A 25620-nucleotide genomic window follows, 5' to 3' on the forward strand; every position below is an offset into this window, starting at 1 on the left:
ATAGAAGCTACAGTTGGCGACTCACAAGCTCCCTCCTCCGCTCCATTCTGATGCATCCCCCTACAGACAAATAGATGGATGTAAGACCTGAGCTGGCATCTAGAACCAAACTTTACGGCTGGATAGCTCCAATATTTTTGTTGCACTGGTAATGTTAGGTTGAGGTTGTGATACAAGTTTTTGGATTTAGGCTAAAAATGGCTTAATCATAATTCAAAGGCCACTGGCAACGCTTTGAAATCAGTTCAAAGGATGATCGGTATGCAGTAGGACTATAACTCTGATCCATGGGTGAGTAATGGATCTGAAAGTTATCCAAAATAGATGGATCCAGCCATGTTTTTACTGTCCTAATGTGACCGTTAAAGTGCAGTTATACTGTAGAAAAACTGTCTTCCACTGTCAGTTTCAACAAAGAAGTGTGTAGGTTTGGTTTTAATGCCTCAAAGTATAAGGTGACAAGATTTTACGTGCCCTTAAAGAAGTGTGGAAGACATTAAACTAATGATTTTTAGAATTATCTCATGCTCTGAGTCTGCTTTTGGGCAACTGTTGGAAAAAAATTCCCTTAATAGGGAAAATGTCCAGCAGAGCCAGACTAGTTAAGAGGGACCATATGTTGTGACCCCATCTAGTCTCACCAGGACCAAACTACAAGATCATTAATAAAAGCATAAAAACTGGGAGAAGAGTTTTTTTTCCTTTTTCTTTAAACGGAAGTCTGCAGTTGTGGAAACAGTAGAGCTTTGACCACATTCCCATGTCAACAGAGGATCTGCTGGTCCCCTTTTATAATGATGTGTGACATCCAGCGGAGATGAAATTACCATCTGATGTTTGTCTGCTGCAGTCCTGCTTAGTGAGGAAAATCATTTAATATAGTATTACCTCAGCTCATTCACTCACTGATAAAAGGGAATAACTGCCCCCCAGGGGCATGTATTTGCAATAAAAAAGCCTCCTGGACTTCTGTCTGATTGCTTTGGGCTGTTCTCACTCTCAGTTCTGGTCCATTCCAGGTGACCGGGAAGATGGACGAAAACCAGTTTGTGGCTGTGACCAGCACCAATGCCGCCAAGATCTTCAACCTGTACCCCCGTAAGGGCCGCATCGCTGTGGGCTCAGACGCTGATCTGGTGCTGTGGGACCCAGACGTCACAAAGATAATCTCTGCCAAGAGCCACAACTCGGTACGTCTTCCTCTCACCGTGTAGTTCTTTTTCTGCACGTCCACAGAGGGCGGTCAGTTGAACCATAGTACATGTTCTCTGACTAGCATGAGGTTGGTTAACCCGCTTGGACCCACTTTCTGCTGTGTGAGCACCGAACAGGGTGTGGGCCTCTCACTGTCGAGGGACTGATGTCATCCTAAAACTCTGCCAGAAAACAGAAACACACATCTGCATTAAGCTCTGTTTGCTCCTGAACTCAGTTCCTTTAACCCATCACATCCTTCCCTCCCAATGCAGAGGACACACCAAGGGAGGAATGGCGCACTTTAGGTGTGTGTGTGTGTGTGTGTGTGCTAGGAGATAGCCCTAGTGATCTCATTTTGGGATTTCAGAGTTTGCCACATTGCCATGAGCTCAGCTTTGGTTGCGGTAACAGAGGAACCTCTAAACCACACAGATCTCTGCAACCAACCAGCTTTCTTTCCTAATTCAGCCATTAAAACAGATTTCTCTTAGCAACATCAGCTCACCTTCTTTCCACCTTCCTTATCCCCCCCCCCATTTAAAATCAACATTAGATGAATGAAGGTTAGCTTCTTTCATTATTCTGCTGAGATCAAAACTTAGGTCAACCATATATATAAGGAAAAAACTATTAAGAAAGGTGAATGTTATTATCCATTTTTTGATATTTTTCATCATCACACTTAGATTGAGTTCAAACTAAAATGTGTTATTTGCTGAAATCAGTGGGAACGTTTAAAAAGTGTAAAACATGAGTTCAAAACTTGATTTAGGAAACTAAAAGAAAGATTTATAACCAGATTTCTGCAGAAAACCAGAGATGTTTTAAAAAAACAGAGATGACTAGGATCACAGTAACATGGAATCTTTGAGATAATGATCAATAAGTAAACACATGGATACGCACCAAAATAAAGCCAGGATAAAGCCAGCCTGTTTTGGTCATTCAAATTAAATCAAATCAAATTATGTAACACAAGGGTGTTAGTCCCAACTGCCCTTATGGGTGGATATGGGCTGTCTGTCGGTGAAAATGGGCAAATCTGTACGGGGCACACAGGTGACCATAACAAGATTGTACAGGGGTGTCAAACTCCAGGCTTTGAAGGCCTAAATGTTTTCTAACCAACCTGCCATTTTCTTATTGGATACCTGATTTAGGTAATCAACAGCAGATAAGGCAGGGTTTGTGGAATTCATCAGGAGGCCGGTCCTCAAGGCCTGGACTTTGACACCACTGGGCTAGAGTGTGGCGTTAGGTCAACATACGACAGCATCACCTGTACGTCATGAGTACATGGAACTTTTACCACAATCTCCCTGTGAATCAGAAATCTGGCTAAGGTGAGGGAAATGATATTTTGGGGACCTGTCCACACCAGCGACCCCCCCCCCCCCCCCCCCCCCTCACATTCACAGAAGACGCTACCACAGTATCCCCACCCCGATCAAAGCTAGTGCACAGTCAGATGTCATGTCCCAATTACAGGGCGCCATTGCTCCTTTGACAGCTAGAAGATGTGCTTAGTCTGCAGATTTTACCCAGATCCACGCATGCCATCTGGGGTGGAGGAAAAGTGCACAAGTGCAGCACAATAAACTGCTGAGCTGCATTCATCTGTCAACACGCTGCAGAAAAGGTTTTTAAGATCTTTGGGGGTTTCAGCTGAACGCCTTTGTGCTCATACATTTTATGTCAATATTAACACTAAAAACATTTTCATTATAGGAGGTAATATGATCAAAATTTAAAATGATCAGAGTAACAAGTCTAAATATAAGAAGGAGCGTGACTCCTTGTGTGCACAGTGTAATCCTAGTTTTATTTTGAAGGACTCATAAACATTAAATGCATCTTTGAACATGCGACAGAAGCAATGAGCTGTGTGCTCTCAAACATGCATGGAAACACGCTGTTCTTGGAATCCCAATGTTCTGGCTTTTCTCCACAGGCTGGGTTCATTCTGGTCAGGCCGCTCAGATATTGACAGAGCGGTACTGAGAAAATCGCTTTGGTTCCACAGCAGTTAATCTTTCGAAGTGATCAATACAAGCAGTGCTGATAAGTTGGAGCCGGAAGGTTCACTTGGGTTCTGCCAAAGTTAAACCATTACAGGTCGTTTAATGCTCAGCAACTTGAAGCCCAAACTCAGTACAATCAGTAAAAGCACAACATGTTGCTCCCACGAGGAAATGTCGTTTTTTTTTTACACTTCTTAAGAAAAGTGACAATCATTTAGCCCTCCATACTTAACTGATGGATTCAACAATATTTGAAAAACATTTTTCTTCTTTTTAGTTATTTTTTGAGCCGTCAGAGTTGGAGCTACCTCCCTTTGCAAAAAGTAGTCTATTTAAGTGGACTACAACTATACTTGGTCTATGAGAAAAGTGAGGCAGTATACATGAAGTTTACTTTATTCATATACTATGTGTATGGTAAATTTAAAATGTCTCAATGTAGTCTGAAGAAGTATTGTCATTGTAGAACTCGTTGTTTAACCCTTTTGCATTTTATATTGCTAATATGCAACATACCAGTTAATCCAGGACTCCTTCACTCAAGTCAATACAGGAAACCTCCCAGTAAAACTGGAGTTCATCTGAAGTGTGGATTCAATCTTAGTTTTACTTATCCCCAAAATGTCTGAGTTAACAGCACTTATTTACCTTCGGCATTGCAAAAACAGGGCCCTAGAAATAAGTCTTTAAGTACTCTAGATGCAGTTTTTGCATTGTGAAATTAAGAATTTAGTTCTTCTGTAGAGCTATAACACTTAGCTGCAAATGAAAGCAATTTCATGTGAGTCTTTAGAGTTTTTTGTTAAATAATAATCTGGTATGACCTCTCTTTCTCCTCCCAGACTGTGGAGTACAACATCTTTGAGGGCACAGAGGTGCGCGGCGGGCCTCTGGTGGTCATCAGCCAGGGAAAGATCATCTTGGAGGAAGGGAACCTTCATGTCACCGAAGGTTCCGGACGTTTTGTGGCCCGCAAACCGTTTCCTGACTACGTCTACAAGAGGATAAAGGCTCGCAGCAGGGTACATGACCTCGTTGTTTACAGCAGCTTTAGGGGCGATAATGACTCTTTGCTTTTGCTGACCGATTTATCGTTTCCCATAAACAGCTGGCTGAGCTGAGAGGTGTACCTCGAGGACTCTACGATGGTCCAGTCTGTGAGGTGTCAGTCACTCCCAAAACAATGACTCCTGTTTCCTCTGCCAAAACCTCACCTGCCAAGCAGCCCAGCCAGCCAGTCCGTAACCTGCACCAGTCTGGCTTCAGTTTATCTGGTAAGATAAGAGCTTCTATTGCTTTACTTTTGTCATCTGGTGCAACTGTGATAGGTTTCACTAATCCAGCAGTAAAACAAATGAAATAAAAATGAAATCATTTAGGCTTTAGAGGTTGACTCAAGTGTGGCCTTTTGGTGTTCTTTTCTTATTCGTTACAGTTTTGAGCAACATGAAAGTAATGGATAAATTTTGTTTGTCATTTATTGAAAACATTTCACCTCCACTCCAAAATAGAAAACTCCAGTTGACTGCTTTTTATTATTTTTACCTTTTACTTCAGACAAAACGTCCCTTGGTTCATATGATTCAAGGTCTCTGGCATCAAAGTAAAATCAAAGAATTTCTACTTTTGAAGGTTTCTCCATGCAAAAACTTTCACGGAAACCTTGTGTCCTCTCAATAAAAAAAACACATCTTCCTTTTTGTAACAAAATAATGGATTTATTCCTTATATTACAACCTTTTTAAAATCCCACTCTGATCATCTTTTGATCTATTTTCAAAGCGTTCCTAGTGGTCTTTCAACTATGTGATCATGCAGATTTTAGCCAAAAATCATAAAACCTATGTCATTTTTTAGAACATAATTTTTGCGGAGCTGCAGTATTTTAGTTGTGGGTCGGACTATTGGTGTAGGGCAACTCCGCCCCACCTCCCGTTGTAGGTACCATAACCATACGGCCTGCAACAACCATTCGGGTTCCTTGGACAAGTGCTGACATCACATTATGTGATTGGCTGTCCGTTGGTCCGATGACGTATCACATAGGGATTGGTCTGGACAAATTATGATACTACCATGGAAGAAGATATGCGGCCCGTTGTAAACAAACAGAGCTCCGACATGGAGCGAGATTATCTTCTAAACGTGCTTTTATTATTGTTAGGATTATTATTAAGTGCATTTGCGGTCCAAACCCTTCTCCAGACTGCACACTATAACAAAGCACCCTCCCCTGCCTGTGAACACGAAGCTACGAGACTCCAGCTGCTCTGCTTAGAGACACGGTTCGCTTGTGTGGAGCAGCAGGTTCATTCTAACAGCCACAGATCTTTTTACAAAGTGGGTTGTGGCAAAATCTCTCTATAAACATTACCAAGAATAATGTCAGTCACAACTTATGAGGGAAAAGAACTTTGGGTTACAAAAGGAAACGTGAAATGAAAATATGTAGAGGCCAAGCAGATTTCCACGCTACGTAGTTTGTCCAAGTGGGGTTACCGTAGTGTGACGTTATCCTCAGTCGAAAGGACCCCGAACGGTTATTGCACGCCGAATGGTTACGGAACCTACACCGTCACCCATCTGTTAACATGCTCTCCCGTTAGCTTACAGGCTCTGACAACCACAACTATCATGAGAAAAATGCCACAAGAACATGTTAAAAATACCAAAGACACAATTTTTATTTAACTGGGTCTTTAAAGAATTTTTGTCTTCCAGGTGCTCAGGTTGATGATAACATCCCTCGCCGGAACACTCAGCGCATCGTGGCGCCTCCGGGCGGCAGGGCTAACATCACCAGCTTGGGTTAGTGCTCCGCCCAGGCTGCAGAGGAAGAGAAGGAGCAGATTTGTGGAAGAGTGGCCTTCAGCGGCTGTGAAGGGGGCTTGGAAGTCTCAACACTAAACCCTTCACGGCTTCTGAGCGAGTCATCCTTCAGCCTCAACAACTCTGACATTCTTCCTTTGCGTTTTTTCCCCTGCACATATTCACAATCTCTGTCCAAACACAACCTAATGCTAAGGGACACAGTTAAATGCACACATAAAAAAACTGAAGAAAAAAAATGCCTGCCTTGTCTGTTGGTAAAAAGTGAAAATATGTCTGCACTTTTGACACTATTACTTTATAAACTGTTTTTATTTTACTCTCCTCCTATCACACCTCCTTTTGATGTTGCTCTTTGCATTAAGCAGAATTGACACTGAAAAAAGGCTGCAGGAGTTCCATTGTATTTCCATTCCTTTTTATTGTGCAAGAAACTAAACTTAGCTTAGGTACAAAACCAGGACTGATGTGATAGCTTAGAAAACACCAACAGTTTTGCATTTGAGTGAAAGCTAGTAAAAGTAGCCAACACTTGATTTTATCTGCTCTCTTTTACAGTAATTTGCTGTCAGGACTGCCTTAAGGTTTAACAAATGAAAGATCATTTATTTGCTATTAAAACTCCTTCATGTTGGTTATGGATTAAGTATTCTTAAAGAGAACTCAATGTTTAATTTCTCAGTTTTAAGTTTAGGGTAATGAGCATAATATTTGTAATATTTTGGTAAATGAATACTTCAATTTGTTAGCTTTATTTTACGATGAATTCAAATCCATTAAGGAAAATTACAAGACAAAAACAAGACACGTTTTAGCTTTGCACATCTTCATTGTAAAAGCCTTTCAAAGGTCAAAAAGCAATTTCAGTTACTCTGTTTTATGAAAAAAACATAAAACTGAGATGTTGCTGACATAAGGTGATGAATAAACTTTAGCCCTTGCCCTTTGCTTTGATAAATAAAGTAGCTTAGCAGCAGGGTTTAAAAAGAGTTAACAGGACAAATAGAACATTTCTAAAACTTCACTGTACGTGTTGATTTGCATAATTAACTTTTTTATTTTTCAGAGTTAAAAAATTCAGTTCTTTCTATTTATTAAATTAGCTATGTATGCTAGCCTTAGTGCAAGACAATGATAATTTAAACAAGAATAGCACGTGTGGTAAACAAAAGCTAACAACAGACGTAGAATCTGACTAAACTTAATACAGAGATAAAACATTTTAAACAATTTTATTAAAACTGTAAATTAGCATGTATTGGCAAACATTCTTTCTTTCTTATCCTTATAGATGGAAAATCCTGTAACGTTAGCATTTTTCTGCTATCTCTACAAGTTAACCGCTGCTTCTAGAAACTTCCAGCACTTCTGATTGAATCTGGCAAATTATGGTAAACCATCCTAATTTTCCCTAATTCATCTTTGCTAAACATAAACTGCTTAAACCGCGAATATTTGAAATGCTGCAGCATCAACATTGTGTGTTATTACTGTGAGGTAAATATTTTATACCATATAAATATCATAACATCCTTTTTGCATTTTTTTTTTAAACTTCACTTTTTCCTTCTGTAGAGCAGACTTTACATTTCCAAAGCCACGGGATGGCAGTCCATCACCACACAGTGCATTTAGAAACACAACCTTGTTTTTTTTTTAATTTTACATTAATGTGACTTTTATGCTCATCAACGTCCGCCTTTGCTTTCTACTATTTAATGTGCCTGAACCTACAGGAGCTGTATGCAGCTGTTATTCTAACTTTGTTATTCTTTTAAGGGTAAGTGAAGGTTGTAAGATAAAAAGTTGTAAAATAGCCAGGATTAACCGATTCAAAGGTGCCAGATGTTGTGCTTTCGTAGGGCCTGCACTGCAGTTAAAGCCCGTGTAAAGACGAAAAATGCTCAGTATCTTGAAATGTTCTAATATTTGAGTTTTTACCTTGATGTCAAACTGCTTTTTAGTGTCATTCTGTAATTAGATGCCTAAGGGCTGCGCACTATTCATTTATGCTTGAAAGTAGACATTCATGAGCTATTGTACTTTTTGACTCGTGTGCAGTGTTGATGTGTGAGGGATGGGACAGCAAGCTCCTGCACAACACTTTGAACAGTGTTGGATCTCAGATTACACCTCTTAGTTTTGATTAGTCATCAAACCAACTTCCTGCATTCCTGTTGATGCGAACATGGTGCTGACCACCAGTGTCTCCTTTATGGAGTTCTGGCTAGATTTCAGCGGTACATCGGTTTGAAGAGACCAAAGTCGCAGCTCTGCTTTCAGTGTCAAAGCGGGAGTTTCTTTGTGAGTTTGGTCCATGACTCATTCACATGTATACACAAATACAGTAAAGTAGCTGTGGTGACATGCAAGACCTATGCTTCTGCTGTAAACCTCAGGCCCCCCTTCTCTTAAAGTTAACTGGAAATCTGTAGATGGCGAAGCCTGTCAGTGTTATAAAAGGGACATATCTTCAAAGAATCCCAGGCAAAGTGAATGTAGCGCAATGATGAATAATGAATCTGCAGATGTACTGAGAAGTGGCCAGCGGAGATCAGAACTCCACCTCAACTGTGAATCAAACTGCTCGGCACAAGGTTTTTAGTTTTAGAAGTTGTTTAATATTTTCCAGTTTTCCTTACTGTGTTTTTTAAGGGGCAGTGTGGCACATTGTCACCAACACTAGGACAGTTTGGCAATAACCGCTTCATCCTCTCCCCTTTTCTCCACTACCCCTCCCCACCAGGCATCTTTGATTGTTTCTGCCTGTTGCCATGGTGACCAATCCCTCCTCTCTCAGAGTAATTCCTTTTATTTTCTGTTTGTCGTGGCAACGTTTGACGGATCACAGGTTGCCACTAGCAACCCATCCAGACCTGGTGCTGTTATTGCAGCTCTGGCCCCATATTTTTCAAATTATTCTGTCAGCATCATGCTACTCCGTAAGACTCAACAAGAATCCACTAGAGCTGAATTTGTTGTGCACATTACAACTGTTGCAGTGGCGGATCACACACACACACACACACACATACGTGGAAAGAACTGACTAAAAAGCCACCTGTCAGCACTCGCTGGCATCCCTGCCGAGTCCCATGCCTCCTCATCCGACATACGCGCGCACAGACCTATACTCCTGATGCTCTGTCTGCTTGAGTGCTTTCCTTATCCCATAATATGCTAATGATATATGAGTGAAATGTATGTACACAATCTGCTGCCGACTGAGGTAGTCGATGCTGTTGAACACCTTCTTTAGTCGCCCCTCTATGAGTCTTTCCCTTTTTGTGAAAGTGAAACTGTGTGACGGTGTTTGTCTCGGTGGCTGTGGGGTTCCTGGGATGTTTGCTTGTTATGGAAAAAGTGTCAAATCCCATGGATGGTGATGTAAGAAAAAACAACAATGCAGAAATGAAATAATGAATAAAAAATTAAAAAGAAAGAAAGTTATTCCTCGTTTTCTTGCTACGTTCACACAGCGCTCTGCAATGAGCGCTGAAGAGGCCCCTTCCAATGAAAAGTCTATGTAAACACGTGTTTTTGGGCTTTCACTTTCAAAACACTCGCCGCTTGAGATTGCCATCACTGCTAGCCTCCCTGAGTTGGTTGATAAGGAATTGACAAAAACTTGGTTAGAAAATTAATCCATTTATTCTGAAGCTATTACATGTTAGATCAAGTTGTACAGAGCTCCAGGTGTCAATCAGCATGCATTGGTCATCAACTGATGAGCAGTAAAAATAGGCAAATTATATGACAGCAGGGGCATTCCCTGTCTGCATTCACACAAGTAGTAAAAGGAGTGAACAACTGATTCCCAGCCCAGCCCCATGTCAGGAGAGGAGGAGTATGCCGATCACTTTATGGCTTAGTCATAGAGGTGTGGCTCATGTTATAACTGGTGTGTTGTCCAATCAATGATGTCTGCTCTCTCCTCCTGGCTCCTGTTATGAGGCCAAACGAGGTCACCCTGCTGCACAGTGGAAAGATACCTAGACAAGGGCCAAATTCAAAGTCATTTAGCCATCCAAGCAGAGATTTATGGAAAAACAGTGTCTTTAAATCTGGACGTTACTGCCACTTAATGACATCATGAATAGTCGATGGTCCTCTACATTAGCACATAGCCTCCAGTGCTCAGACAATACATAGCAACATCGTTTTTTTTATTTTTTTTATTTATTTATTTTTTAACTTGTCCTGTCCAACAGCTGGGCAGGCAGATGAGAACTGAGGGCCTCTTGTGTTGGACATATTTTACTTTAACAATAGGGGCTATTAATCTTCAGACAAACCAAAGGTATGTCTGAATAAACCCCTTTTGTAATTGAGGCCAAACTTTATTAATTTCAACCATGTTTGAAAATCTTTGGTGTTGGACCGGATGGAAAAGGAAAGAAGGGAAGAAGAGAGAGGGATGTTAGAGGGGGGGGGGGGGGGGGGGGGGGGGGGTAGGAGGGTGATAATAGGAGGGGAGGGGGGATAAGACCATGAAGCAGCATAAAGCAACAAGTTTACTGGTTGTTTATCATTGCGGTAAGGTTCAAATGTAGTACAAAAAAGGTGGGGCCTGTCCACACACACACTAAAATGTTATCAACACACCTGCTAGCTGCAAAAATGTCCACATGTCAACAAGTCAACATGTACACAAAACAGATAGTGTTCACACGCATGCTTATGCCTTAAAACCAACTAGTGTGAAATATTTCATTCATTCTATGACGCAAACTATTAGTGCAAAGGTGAACTAACACCTGTGCTCAGGTGAGTGTTTATGTTCTTCTAAAATGGATGGTTGAATGTGAAAAGAAGGAGGGAGAGTGCCCAGCCATCCCCACACCAAGACCCCCGCCGCAGCCGGAGCCCCCCCAACGCCACACGGGAGCAGGCAGGGAACAACCGCCCCCCGGGCAACCAAATCCGCCACCCAGGCCAGGGCCAGCAGGACCGCCGCGAGGCCCCCAGAGCCAGAGAGCAGGGAGGCACAGGGGGAAAGAGAGCACCGCCCCAGCCCAACCAGGAGAGCAGCCCCCCCGCCGTGCCGGGAGAGCCCAACGCAGGGCCCCACCGGAGAAGGACGCCCACAGCCCCAGACGAGCACCCCATCACCACCCAGGAGTTCCGGGCATCCCCCCGCCCCAACCCCAGGTACGAGCCAGGACCCCCAAGGGAGACCCGCTCCGCACTCCAGGCAGCCACCCACCCGGCCAACGGTTGGTCCAGGGAGGAGCAAGGCAGGGGCCTGCCGCCCCCGCCCAGGAGGGGGGCACCCCGGGGAAAAAGGGGGGCCCACAAGGCTCGGCCACAGTTGGAAATTTGGCGGGGCCCAGCGCTCAGTGGCAAGGACCAAAACCCACGCCCCAGGGACACGAAAACCCCTGGCTCAGGTGTAATATGAACCCCCTCCCCGCGTGGAGAGAGCACCGCCGGGCCCAGGAAGCCGGCACCCAGGGGACACGGCCGCCGTTGCTAAGGGCCCCGTACCCCCCACCAGGGAATGGTTATAGGACAGATGGTCCTAGGTCCTACCTTCCTTGCAAAATGTGTGTGCGTGTATGTGTGTTTGAGAGGGTGTGTGTGTGCATGTGTGTGTGTTTATGTTGGAATGTATATATTAAGGGGGGAGGGGTGTGTGTACTATGGGGGGTGCAGTTAAAATTGGCGGGTAGGGCACTAAGGGGACATCTCCTGATTACTCACAGTGATGTCCCCTCACCCTCCCCACCAAGGGACCCTAAATGTCTAAAGTGCGGTTAAAATTGGCGGGTAGGGTGTAAGGAGAACATCTGATGCTTGCTGGCAGTGATGCCCCTACATGTCTAAGGTGCAAATAAAACCGAAAGAGGGGGGGGCCCACTCCATACAGCAACCATAGGAGGGGGGCCACTGCCAAGTACCCCCCCCCCCCCCCCCCCCAAGGCGCATCGCAGGCTAAACCCCCACCCCCTCACCCTAATATGAGGTTATATGAGGAAGGGGGTAAGTTGGGGACAGCTAGTAGACTGTCCCCCGTTGGTCAAACAGCTGTCCCCCAGCCCCCCCCCCCCCCCCCCCCCCCCCCCAAGCATAGGGGCCAGGTCCACCCCAGGCGCAGCACCGCCCACCCCACACAGAGAGAGAGGAGCCAGAAAGCGTCGCCCGCCCCTCAGCGGAGACCCCGACCCGTCAACTCCCCATGTCCCGTACCAATAGTGCCCCCCCCCCCCCCCCCCAACATCGGTTTTATGACTTCAAAAAGTCCAGAAAGCATGTTTAACCCTTGTGCTATCCTATGGGGTCAAGATGATCACTGACGTGTTCATGGTCCCTACCATGACAAAGATGGATAAAATTGGAGAGGATTTCATGTAATCCATGTAAACCAGTGAAGATCACTCATCTTCGAAGAAAAAAGGTTCAGTGCACTCTCTAGTGGGTCTAGATGACCCAACTGCCAATGTCTAAGTGCCTAGGAAAGCACAAGAGTTAAACTACCCTGACTTTAACCCTGAACTCTGGCTGAAATCCGCCTGTACTTGCTTACACTGGGTATGTCGGTTCCAAAAGACCTAGTACATAAATACATCCTCAATGGAACGCCGATTTCTGGAGTCACCATGGAAACGCGTGGAGAAAAAAAGAGCGCTATATTTCAATGAGACGGAGTTTAAGATTTTTATGACGGCGTATAAAGATTATCCGCCAATCGAAAAAAGTAATACGGCTGCATCAGCAAAAGAAAGGGTTTCTGTTTGGAGAAAAATAACTGACAAAGTAAACACACAAGTTTTTGATCTTATTTCCAGTTACATTGTGATGTATATATAGATACAACTTATAAAACTTAAATGAATTGATTCAGTTGGTAACAAGTAATTAAGTTAAATTTATTCAATCTAATTTCTTATGTCTATCCAATTCAATAAATTTACATGTTTATCCAACCAAATGTCATATTACTCCAATTCAATTAAATGTTTTTCCATTTTAATTTATTGTACTTAAATTGCATTGTCTACATGAAGCATAGTATCATTTACCATCTCCCTTATTCAGCACCCCTACACTATTAAGCAGTAGGGGTGCTGAATAAACTCATTATCCTCTCCCTCCCTCTCACTCATGGTGCAGAAAGAATTAAACATAACAGGACAAATAACTAGGCAAAACGCAGTAAAACAGCTAAACAACTAAAAACCTTTGGTCAAAAACCCACACTTAAGCCCAAATCCGTCCAGACAGACAAAGGGAATGGTATCCCACAATTCCTTGCGGTGCCGATCTAACAGCAGCACCAAAGTTACACCCACTTAATTGAATTAATTTGAATGAAAGTAAAATAACTGTCTGGTAACTACATGTTATTTTTAAGCTGACCAAACTAAAAAAAAATGATTTATCTTAACTAAAGCAAATAATTAAGTTAGATCAATGTAAAAAAAGTTCATCCTTCCAACATCCATACGTGGTCTTATCACCCTCTCATGGTGGAAAAAAATATTATCTGAGCTTCTTCATCCACTAAATCATCTTCAAATGGACATGCCATGCTGCTTCACCTCTCTGAAACCAAACTAACCTTCAACTAAACCTGCTCCAGACCAAATTATGTTCAGAGCATGAGTTGCTATGGCAACTTGACATACCCTGAAACATACCTCCATTTCTGGAACCGAAAGCTGAGGTTACCCGCTTCCTTAGCCTCAAATTTACCGGGGTAACCAGCATATCCTGCTTTCTGGAATACCCCCCTGTCCTCCAAAATTCATAACAAGGCACTTATGCATTTGTTGTCATCAGAGTTAAATCACGTAAAAGGCACTGAATGTACATAAAATTCATTAAATGTACGCAACATAAACAATGTACATTTTCTTTCACTTTCGGCTTTACCCATCAGGGGTCGCCACAGCGAGGATTAGTCGCATGGTTAACCCTTGTGCTATCTTAGATCAGTGGTTCTCAAACTTTCTTCAGTGATGTACCCCCTTAGAAATATATTTTTAGTCAAGCACCCCCTGACACGGGCAAAACATTTTTGGAAGAAAAAAGAGGTACAGTGCTGTAAAGTCAGATTTATTCAAGCCAAACAACAGTGAACCTGACAAAAACATTCATATGGCAAACATTGCATGTACAAACAAAAAAGAAAAACAGAAGACGTTGACCACCAGAAGGCATAAAACCAGTTAAAACTCAAATGTGCAAAATGCTGCTAATAATAAATAAAATAAAAAATATACATGAATAACAAAAATCTGTTCACAGAAATAAATCTATAACTTAATAATAAATAAACAATATTTAGTTTACAAAATAAATTAACTTAATAAATAAAGATTTGCTCACAAATAATAATTAATGTTAACTCTTTAAGGATAAAAAAAAGAAGATTGCATTTGAATCACTTTGCATTGAACATTTGACTTGAATTGAACCACATGTAACAGGCATTGATTTATGAACAGGAAAAAAATGTACTCAATACAATTCAATGACAAATATGAGCTTGCACCTCACTGAGGATCTTTGTCATTCTTGGTGGCAAGGAGGCAACTGCAGTGATCAAGCTCTTCTCCAGTCACAGTCTGTTTCTTTGCTTCGTTTTGATCAGCATCATTGCTGAGAAGGAGGCCTCACATAAATATGTGGATGCAAACGGTAGCAGCTGCTCCAAAGCTTTCTGTCCCAGCTCAGGGTGCTCCTGCCTCACACACAGCCAAAACTGTGTGAGAATGGATGCACCAAACTTCATCTGCAGGCCACGGTCAGATGATACTTCCATCAGTTTTTCCTGATGAGTGACAGGAAGCTTGCTTCTGTTTGCTTCAGACAAGAGAAATGGGTTTCTCACTCAATCCAGCTGCACAGATTTCTCATCCATGTCAGGAAAGTAGGAGTGAAAACCACTGATCAAGTTAGCCAAATGTCCCACTATGACTAACTTCACCGGAGCTGTCGCCACATCCTCATTAGAGAGAAACACATCCAACTGAGGAAAGCAGGTGAAATCCTCCTGATCACACGCCCTTTTCCACATCTCTGCTTTCTTCAGGAAACCACCCACCTTGTCATACAGGTTCAGGATGCTGGTGTCCTTGCCCTGCAGGGACATGTTCAGTTCATTCAGTTTCCTGAATATATCTGCCAGATAGCAAAGCTTTGCAAGCCAGTCCGTGTTCTCAAACATGGTGGCATGGGGAGATCCGTGCTCTGTCAGGAAGGTGTGAACTTCAGCTCGCAACTCAAACAGCCTGCTCAGTACTCTTCCACGGGACAGCCAGCGAACTTCAGTATGCAGGAGCAGTTCTGTGTGTTCAGCTCCCGTATTTTCATAGAGGCTGCGGAACAAACGTACATTGAGTGGCCTTGACCTGATAAAGTTTATAACTTTAATGCTGTCGTTCAAAACATCGTGCAATACAGGGCTCATTTTCTTGGACGCTAGCGCTGCCCTGTGTATCACACAGTGCGTCCACTTGATGTCGGGATTTTCTTTTTTAATCCGTGCTATGAGGCCTTTCGCGCTGCCCGTCATTGATGCAGCCGCATCTGTGCAGACGCTGCTGCAGGATTTCCAGCTGATAGCGTTTCTGGTGAAAAACATGTTAACGACATTAAAAATGTCCTCTCCGGTTGTTCGCCCCTCCATTTCTTTGCAGAATAGAATGTGTTCACAGATGTCGTCCGTGTCGATGTATCTCACAAATGCAACAAGTTGCGCATGTCCACTCACATCGGTGGATTCATCCAGCTGCAGTGAAAATGAGTCTCCAAGTTTCCCCACAACTTGTCCGATAATGTCTGTGCCCATGGTATCTATTCTGCGGCAAACGGTGTCATTGGACAGAGGCAACGTTTTTAATGTATCCGCTGATTTTTTGTCCAGCATAGTTTCGGCCAATACCACAGCGGCGGGGAGCAGTAGGTCTTCTGCTATGGTGAAGGGTTTTTTGGCTTTAGCAACAAGCAAAGACACCGCGTAAGAAGCCTCCAGGGCTTTGGCTGATGTAGTGGAGACTTTTCGCATTGTGGCTTGGGATGACTTGAACTCAGAAAGTTTTCTCCTGAAGAACTCTGGTGCCTTACCAACGTGACATCCATGTTTTGTGGTGAGATGCCGCTGGAGGTGTGCCGGCTTCATGCTAGCGTTTGCTGACTTTTCCCCTCAAAAAAACACAGTGCCTGGGGTGGGTCAGAGCTCGTGGACGTAAATCCCATTAAAACATAATCTTCATTGTACTTTCTAGACTTCGTCGCCTCTTGTTTTGTTTTCTTTTTCACTTGTCCATCTGTACTTTCAGCAGCATGGCTGCTGCACTTTAACCACGCCTCCATAGTTACAGCGTTATGGTCACGACAGGTCGTTGATGAGTGCGTGCCGTCAGTGGGTCAAACTAACTTGGTGTGTGTGTGTGTTGGGGGGGGGGGCGCAGTTTTATTTCAAAGGATATTGAAACTAATGACTGAATATAAAATTCAGTGCATGAACGCATATTTATATTTTATCGAACTTTTTACAAAATAATTTTTCTCAAGATTTATTATTAGGATGAGCCTACTACGGTGGCCCTGAAGTGCAAACCATTCAACAAATCACTCGATACAAAAACATTTTTAAGATCACAGCAACAATTTAAAAAGCAGTATTACATTTTAGAAAACAAAACAAAATTTCAGAAACCAAAACAGAAAAAAGAAAAAAAGATTTCAGAAAACAAAACTAATTTCCAGAAAAAAAAGAAATATTACAAAATGAAAACATTTCAGAAAAAAAATAATTTCCAGAAAACAAAATGAAATACAAAAAAATGAAAACATTTCAGAAAAACAAAATGAAATATTAAAAAATGAAAAACATTTCAGAAAAAATGAAATATTAAAAAATGAAAAACATTTCAGAAAAAAAATGAAATATTAAAAAATGAAAAACATTTCAGAACACAGAATGAATTTCCAGAAAACAAAACGAAATCTTCAAAAATGAAAAACATTTCCAAACCGGAAGAAGCAGGTACTATGGGACAACGCTGATTGGATGATGATGTTTGTCAATCATTTGAACTGAAAAGTATTTTAAATGAAGCGATGCCGGATTTTATCGTACAAACAACAATGTACCATAATAATCCACGTATTTCCCATTTATATATCAAATAAAAAATGCATTAAACTGTTAATGAACTTTAAAATTATTTTTTTAACATTTCGCCTGACACACGGTCACCCGGAAGTAGTTTGTGAGCACTTTTACTTTGAACGCTGTGCGCTAATGTCTACGGCTGCGAGGTTCACGCTGTCAATCATCTTCAGGTAAGAATCAATTCTGTGATCTTTTCTTTTGTCAGTCACATGTCTCTAAGGATGTTAATTTTAGGATGTTAATTAAAGTGCTGCTTTGAAAAGATAATTTCTTTTTATCTTGCGCATGCGCAAAAGGAACCCGATGGAGACGAACCGTCTTCACATGATAGCCGTTCCCGTTTTCGGTGACATGAGAGAAAAAGCTCCGAGCCAGCCTGATTCTGGGATTTATACAGTAATTACAGTAATTATATGGCATCAGTGTTGCTAAAAATCGACTTTAAGACTGAAATCAGTAAACAAGTTCTTATGGGAAATAATATTTAAGTGCATTGTATATTTTTGAACCATGCATATACACATATACTGAAACTTAAAAATGAACTTTAAAAGTTTATAAAATACTTAATTGAATTAACATGTGATATTTCTGCAGGTGAAGTTTCTCAAAGCGAAGTTCCAGAAAGGTTTGTGCTGCAGAAGAACAGATGGCAGCTCTACATGGGAATACAAAAAGACTAAAGTCATTCATATCATTGTGCAGTGTAAAGGCAAGTCACCATGATTTATGTGCAATGTAATCAATAAATATTATTTAACCTTAATATCTAATTTTTTTTTTAAATTGCAGGTCCTTTAAAAAAAAGTCTTTAACCTGCTGCATAAGCCTGATTAGTTGTAAATGATGCAGTGGGGAGTGAAAAACGAAGCACAATTCCTGGCTTTAGCGTCGGGCTGATGATCTGGAAATCACATCTATGAGGAATCACATCAAACACTTGTACAACTCCGAACAACTTAATGTTCCTTTAAGCAAAACTCCAGTTTAAAATGTTCATATTAGGCTTGCTTCATTTAGGAGTTTTTCCATGTTTACCATTTTAGGTTTTAAAGCTTTATTAACAAAGATGATGTTTGATTTTCAAAGCTGTTGTTTAGAAATGTTTTTTTTGTCAATGAAAAAACTGAATGCTGACGTGAGGATTGTAATAATGGATATGAAAATAAACAAATTTGTTTAATAGCAATGCAGTTTATTTATTGAAAACTTAACATGAAAACGTTACTCAGTAACAGAAACAAAGAAACGGTTGTGGATTTTCCTTTATGGGCTTCTTCATGCAGTCAATCAAATGTTGCGCTTACAATCAGCATTTACTCAGCGTACCTGTCAGTCACATTTATTAGAGGAAAAAATGCATCTGGGAAAAGTCTGTTTGTGCTTAACAACTATATCAAAGAGTCATGTCAGGGAAGTTTTGTCCACATTGCTGCTCAGCATCACATCCAGAGGAAGATGCACAGGTAAGGGACCCCAGTTCCTGCTCGTACATGCTTGCAGCTTCCTCTGCACTGGACTCCAGCTCCATTGAAATCCCTGACAGAAATAAATTAAAAATCCCTGACAGAAAAACATTAGCTGCCGTTCATCTTTCATTCAGGAAAAAGTTGAGTTCATCAAAATGAGGAGACAATGGGTTAAACCCGAAATTCATTAGGGAGGGGTCAAAACACCAAACTCAGAATAAAATACATTATTTCAGTCTTATAAAAAATACATTCTAAAACAATTTGGTATTCCTCCTCTGCCTGAAAGACTAAAACTTTTTTTTTAAAGATTTTTTTTACCATACAGACTTTGCCACCTTTAGTTACACACCTGGACGTGTCTGATGTGCACATCCAGTCATTTACTGTCATGTTTCTGTGCACTGACACACTCTAAAGTCACAGATCTTAATAGTGTGAATAAGAAGCATTCATAAATGTTATTCTGAGACACAAACTGCTGCAGTTTACCTGACAGCTTTGCTGATTTATGCGGCTGGTACACCTGTCTGAGAATCCTGCCCACGTGACCCCCCTCTCCAGCTGATGAGGTAACCTGTCATTAACGTATGACTGAAGGATCTTGGATCTGTCTGTAAACACCCACCTAGAAATCACGTTTAACGCTACATTTATTAGATCAAACAAATGTGCCTCCATACCTTATCTGTGGATGGCGGGACTGCATTTCCTGATGTGCGCCGTCTTTAACACCCGTTTCTTCGCAGCTGCTGCTTTAGACAGAATCCTCTCACGACATTTCGAAACATTTGTAAACCTGGTTGGTGTTGATATTTCTGCGTGCGTTCTGTCATCACATCCGCTAAATATTCAAAGATTAACGTTTATGTTAACGTTTTACCGTCCCTTTCTTTGTTTACCTGCAGAACGGACGTCATCCACACAAACTACTTCCGGGTGACCGTTCTGCTTCAGACGAAATATTCAAAAAATAATTTAAACCTTCATTATCTGTTTGCTGCATTTTTGATTTAATATGTAAATGGGAAATACGTGGATTATTATGGTACATTGTTGTTTGGACGATAAAATCCGGCATCGCTTCATTTAAAATACTTTTCAGTTCAAATGATTGACAAACATCATCATCCAATCAGCGTTGTCCCATAGTACCTGCTTCTTCCGGTTTGGAAATGTTTTTCATTTTTGAAGATTTCGTTTTGTTTTCTGGAAATTCATTCTGTGTTCTGAAATGTTTTTCATTTTTAATATTTCATTTTTTTTATGAAATGTTTTTCATTTTTTAATATTTCATTTTTTCTGAAATGTTTTTCATTTTTTAATATTTCATTTTTTCTGAAATGTTTTTCATTTTTTAATATTTCATTTTGTTTTTCTGAAATGTTTTCATTTTTTTGTATTTCATTTTGTTTTCTGGAAATTATTTTTTTTCTGAAATGTTTTCATTTTGTAATATTTCTTTTTTTTTCCTGGAAATTAGTTTTGTTTTCTGAAATCTTTTTTTCTTTTTTATGTTTTGGTTTCTGAAATTTTGTTTTGTTTTCTAAAATGTAATACTGCTTTTTAAATTGTTGCTGTGATCTTAAAAATGTTTTTGTATCGAGTGATTTGTTGAATGGTTTGCACTTCAGGGCCACCGTAGCCTACTGATTTAGATAGATATATTGAAAAGCGTCACGTACCCCCTGCAGTACCTCCACGTACCCCCAGGGGTACACGTACCCCCATTTGAGAACCACTGGTCTAGAGGACCCCACTCCCAATGTTAAAGTGCCTAGGATAGCACAAGGGTTACCTTGGCAATGTTTTAAGCCGGATGCCCTTCCTGACGCAACCCTCTCAATTTATCCGGGCTTGGGACCAGCACAGAAGTAGAGAAGGGAATAGGGAGCAGCCCGGATTCAAACCCTGGTTTCATGGACAGAAGGTGCCGCAAACCAGCACGAGCTATAAATAATAAATAACATTTTAAGACCATTTTTGGGCTCTACGTACAAAACCATTATATGCGCATGGTGATATATGGATAGGGTCCTTTTCAATTCACAGAATTACTGATTGTTGAAAAATTGATCATGAAGGAGAAATGAATAATGCGGTTTGTGCCTGGCTGGAATTCTATGACACCAAGTCTTTCATATATAAAAATAGAGCTGGGAAAGATGAAGCCTGGAGCAAGATTCACCAGATTTGCACTGCTTTGAAATTGAGCACCAAACCTCTTCTAACTGGTGGAGGGCATGCGCTACTAAACAGTAGAAAAAAAAGAAGCCCCTCCCTGTTTGTTCAGTGTGAACACCATGGACTTTACTCTTGTTACTGAATGCGTGTCGCAGGTGTGTTCGTAGCGGGAGATGTTCAAAGGGAAAAAGCCTGTATAGTGCTGAAACTTCAGGCTCAGTTAAATAACGAATTTGTTTTTTTTCCCACTGAAGTAAATGTGTTTTTGGAGTTTTAAACTATCAGTCTTCACTCCTTCCTTCAACCTTTGGATTTGTTCTTTGAACTTCTTCTAAACAACATAGTTTTGCTCTAAAAATCAGAATACAAAGTCAGGTAGAATTCAGACACAAAGCAGCTCCATTATTTACAGCCCTGCGGGGTAAACATGAATGCTGCCATATTTGGCAGCAGGAGCGGCGGTGGCGGTTTGGAGAGGTGCTGCTGGATGCAACCACGACTTTTGTAGCTGCCATTAATTACAGCAGCATTGGTCCTGTGACCGTGGCAACCATAGAAACACAGCAAGGACGTGTGCTGGAGCTGAGGTTGTTTTGTCACACCTACACAAGTCAGAGAAAGCAGACTGGAAAGAGAGAGACAAGCTTTTTAAAATGATTGTGAGATTACGACATAATGGACAGCTCCACAAAGAATAAATCCTTTGGTCTTTAAAGCTCTGAGAATGAGGAGAATATAAACCTGCCAAGAATTTAAAATAGTAGCTCTTAATGAGTTCATAATCAGCAGACGACTTCCACAAAAGTAGAAAATAAATCTGCTAAAAAGAGGAGAGTTTTCTTTACCTGTCAGAAGAACCCTACTTAAGTAAAATGTAAGATAAATATTGTACTTTTGACTTCACTACCATTTTGTTAATAAAACATCTGCTTTGATTTTAAGGTATCTATGTAGCCCTTTGTTGGACTGGTGACCTGTCCAGGATGCACCCCGCCTTAATCCAACAGTAGCTGGGATAGGCTCCAGCAACCCAAAACCCTATAAGGGATTACAAGGGTTGGGAAATAAATGGATGAATGGATGCATGGATGGATGTTAAAATGAGTTCAAATCCTTTTGTTTCAAAATCTTGACAATAGAAAAACTTGATTGAAGACTCAAAGAAACTATAATTTTTGCTCTGTACTTTTCAGTTCAATTTTAAGTATATTATTTTAAAGTTCAATAGATGCTGACAAGTTAGAATGGCATTCATTCTCATTATTTTGTAAGCAGAAATTTAGATTTATGTCCTAACATTAAGAGCTAGTTTTAGATTTTATAAGGATTTATTGAAACAAAAGCTTGTAGTTCCTTTTGTTCACATTTTGTTTTAAAATGAGGCATGTATTTCTTATTGTATTAGTTTTTGTCACTGTCATCAAAATGAACAACAATTAGGTTCACAAAAACTCAAAAAATGCAAACCATTTGCTTAGAACCAGCAAGAATTCTTATTATTGGGCAACATTCAATTTGAAGTTATTCTGCCTAACACTTACATAATTTTCCCTTTTTGAAAGCTTGTGTGGGACTCCTTTGTTTTAAATTAGGATACTTTATTCCAAGATCTTTTATGAAGTAAAATTGACTTGCTGTTTGAACAGATAAATTTACCACTTTCTAGATTAAAAAAAAAAACAGTGTTCTTTTCCTACCTGCCTCTTTTTGCAGTGTGTTGACTGCATGAACATATTGCAGCTGCACATTCATTACATGTCAAGGTTGGATTCAATGTGAGGGACGAATGTATTTAATATTCTAACACTAGGTGGCAGTGCCGCCCTGTGTTCCACTTCTGTCTGGATATTTAGATGTCAGGTTTTTTTTATGTGAGGCAGAAAAACACATTCTGCTGTTGCACTTTAACAAGGACTTACCTCTGACTGCGACGCCTTACAGTCAGAGGTGATAATCAACTGTATAGTGAACGCTATCAATCTGCCTCATCTGTTCTCCAAAGGGTTAGAGTGAATCTGTCATTCTCTCAACATTAAAGTGTTCTTTGAGTTCAGAGGCACTTTCATGTGCTTCACAGATGCTGGAATCAAATGTGGGAAAAGGGGCTAAAAATATCTGCCATGAGTGAATGTGCTCTCTGAAGATATCCTATTCAGGTTTATTATGGCCTGCCTTTTCAAATGAAAGCATTTAAAGGCCAAACTGCAGATTTTTATTGAGGAAAGATGCTTCTCCTTTACATTTAGGGAGTTGCTCCGTGTCTTATAAGCATCGGCCTTATCCATGCCCAGCTGGAGTTGAAAAGGTGAGTTCTGTACTCTTTTTTTTTAGTCAAACACCTGACCACATCACCTGGAGTCTTTTTTTTAAGTTAACAAGGTGTCCATGATGAGTCTTTCACCATCCCACACAGCCAAACGACTACTGATGAGAATAAACTCATATTTTTATTTTTCCACAGAGGTTGGAAACACTCCTGAAGCTACAGCTGAAGGTCATACAGGTCATCAGTATGCAGTTCCAGAGGAGAAAAAAGCCTGTATGAGTGGGTTTAGTTAAACAATGCTTTGGACAGCACTACAAAACGGCAAATGCACTATATAGTGAGTAGTGAAGGAATCCTATGGAAGCAATTCTGTAGCATAATTAAAAATAAAAGTAAAAACCAGAAATGCTTTTTCATTTTCAAAAGGAAGCTGCATTATTTGACTCAAAATTAAAATGAAAACGCAATCAGCCAAAAAGATTTTTAATTTTCTTCCTCAACACCGCTTATTCTGTCACTTAATTAAAATGATAAAGAAAATGGTATTTGACATTTCATTTTCCAAAAGTTCTATGGTAAATGTGTGGCAAAATTCATTTAGAAATGTCTAATTTGACAATTAAAATGGATTAACAGAAATGCTTTTTCATTTTCAAAATGTAACTGCATCAAATGACTCAAAATTAAAATGAAAAATCAATACTTCAAAATTGTTTTTCATTTCTACTTAAAAACTGCTTATTCTGTGTCATAATTAAAATGAAAATGCAAAGAGATGATTACATTTTCATTGTGACATCCACCCTGCGAACATTGTCGCATTATTCGATCCGAATAAGCATTTCCAGCAGGGAGGCGGGGCGATGACGTCAGTCTTTTCTCTGTGTATCCATCTGCTAAGAGACACATGCTAGGAGCAGTGGAGCTTTGTGTTAGCGGCATAATCATAACAGTAATAAAAGCACATTTAGAAGATAGTCTCCTGCAGCTTTGCGCTGATTTTCCTGTTCGATGACAGCTGGAGCCCCATCAACAGCCATGGCAGATTTCGCCATGCTAAACGTTTGCTGGTTGGACAAACAAAACTCAGCGCGAAGCTGAGTGCGTGTTTGTCCAACCATCTATCTTCTAAATGTGCTTTTATTGTTGTAATTATTATTAAAGGCCTGCTCGCTCATATTTTTTTTAAAATCGGTGCAACCAGTGCTTTTTTCTTCGCTGCCAGGAGGACCCGAAAGAGGGGTTAGTGTTACGCCCGTCAAAAGTCAAGGCGTGATGAAGAAAGAACAATTTATTTTCAGTCGAGAACTTCAACAACAACAAAAGAAAAACAGAACAAAGTAATGAGAAAAACGCATGAACAATCCCAGCTGCTGGCCCTGATCTGCCCATTAGTTTTCTTTTTTTTTTTTTTTTTGTCCTGTCCAACAGCTAGGCAGGCAGATGAGAGCTGAGGGCCTCTTGTGTTGGACATATTTTACTTTAACAAGAGAGGTTATTAATCTTCAGACAAACCAAAGGTATGACTGAACAAACCCCTTTTGTAATTGAGGCCAAACTTTGTTCATTTCAACCATGATTGAAAATCTTTGGTGTTGGACCGGACGGAAAAGGAAAGAAGGGAAGAAGAGGGAGGGATGTCAGGGGGGGGGGGGGGGGGGGGGGGAATAGTGAGAGGGGGGGGGGGTAAGACCATGAAGCAGCATAGAGCAGACAGGTTTACTGGTTGTTTATCGTTACGGTACAGTTCAAATGTAGTACAAAAAGGGCGGGGCCTGTTCACACACACTCAAATATTATCAACACACCTGCTAGCTGCAAAAAATGTTCACATGTCAACATGTACACAAAACAGATAGTGTTCACGAACGCATACCTATGCCTTTAAACCAACTAGTGTGAAATCTTTCATTCCTTCAATCATGCAAACTATAAGTGCAAAGGTGAGCTAACACCTGTGCTCAGGTGAGTGTTTATGTTCTTCTAAAATGGATGGTGGAATGTGAAAAGAAGGAGGAGGAGCGCCCAGCCACCCCCACACCCAGACCCCCGCCGCAGCAGCAGCGGCAGCCGGAATTCCCCCAATGCCACACGGGAACAGGCAGGGAACAACCGCCCCCCGGGCGACCAAGACCGCCACCCAGGCCAGGGCCAGCAGGACCGCCGCGAGGCCCCCAGAGCCAGAGAGCAGGGAGGCGCGGAGGGAAAGAGAGCGCCGCCCCAGCCCAGCCAGGAAAGCAGCCCCCCCCGCCGCGCCGGAAGAGCCCAACGCAGGGCCCCACCGGAGAAGGACGCCCACAGCCCCAGACGAGCACCCCACCACCACCCAGGAGTTCCGGACATCCCCCCGCCCCAACCCCAGGTACGAGCCAGGACCCCCCAAGGGAGACCCGCTCCGCACTCCAGGCAGCCACCCACCCGGCCCACGGTTGGTCCAGGGAGAGAGCACCGCCGGGCCCAGGGAGCCGGCACCCAAGGGACAAGGCCGCCATCGCCAAGGGGCCCGCACCCCCCACCAGGGAAGGGGTA

At 41.4% G+C, this 25620-nt stretch overlaps 2 protein-coding genes and 1 long non-coding RNA gene across 5 annotated transcripts in view; 1 reads left to right on the forward strand and 2 right to left on the reverse strand.

The window, feature by feature from the left end:
- dpysl2b (dihydropyrimidinase like 2b) overlaps positions 1 to 9493 on the forward strand; it is a 34389-nt gene extending 24896 nt beyond the window's left edge. For both annotated transcript variants that reach the window (XM_020707829.3, XM_023960566.2), the window contains exons 11-14: positions 1020 to 1190; positions 4061 to 4240; positions 4327 to 4492; positions 5940 to 9493. In XM_020707829.3, the coding sequence (XP_020563488.2) occupies positions 1020 to 1190; positions 4061 to 4240; positions 4327 to 4492; positions 5940 to 6031 (609 nt within the window). In that variant the 3' untranslated portion in view covers positions 6032 to 9493. The remainder of the gene's footprint in view (positions 1 to 1019; positions 1191 to 4060; positions 4241 to 4326; positions 4493 to 5939) is intronic.
- Positions 9494 to 14883: 5390 nt separating this feature from the next.
- LOC111948368 (zinc finger BED domain-containing protein 5-like) lies at positions 14884 to 16059 on the reverse strand. Its single transcript, XM_023961125.1, has one exon. The coding sequence runs from the start codon at positions 16057 to 16059 to the stop codon at positions 14884 to 14886; it is 1176 nt and encodes a 391-aa protein (XP_023816893.1).
- Positions 16060 to 18227: 2168 nt separating this feature from the next.
- LOC144996419 (uncharacterized) lies at positions 18228 to 20539 on the reverse strand. Of its 2 annotated transcripts, none has more exons than XR_013659375.1 (2): positions 19325 to 20539; positions 18228 to 18711 (listed from the first exon to the last, which is right to left on the reverse strand). It is a non-coding gene; the product is annotated as an uncharacterized LOC144996419 (long non-coding RNA). The 2 variants fall into 2 exon arrangements; XR_013659376.1 differs by having other exon boundaries at positions 19134 to 20539.
- Between the last annotated feature and the right edge of the window lie 5081 nt (positions 20540 to 25620).

This window comes from Oryzias latipes, chromosome 12 (assembly GCF_053564925.1).
Source record: "Oryzias latipes strain Hd-rR chromosome 12, Olatipes_Hd-rR_3.1".
In the NCBI taxonomy this organism is placed as follows: Eukaryota; Metazoa; Chordata; class Actinopteri; order Beloniformes; family Adrianichthyidae; genus Oryzias; species Oryzias latipes.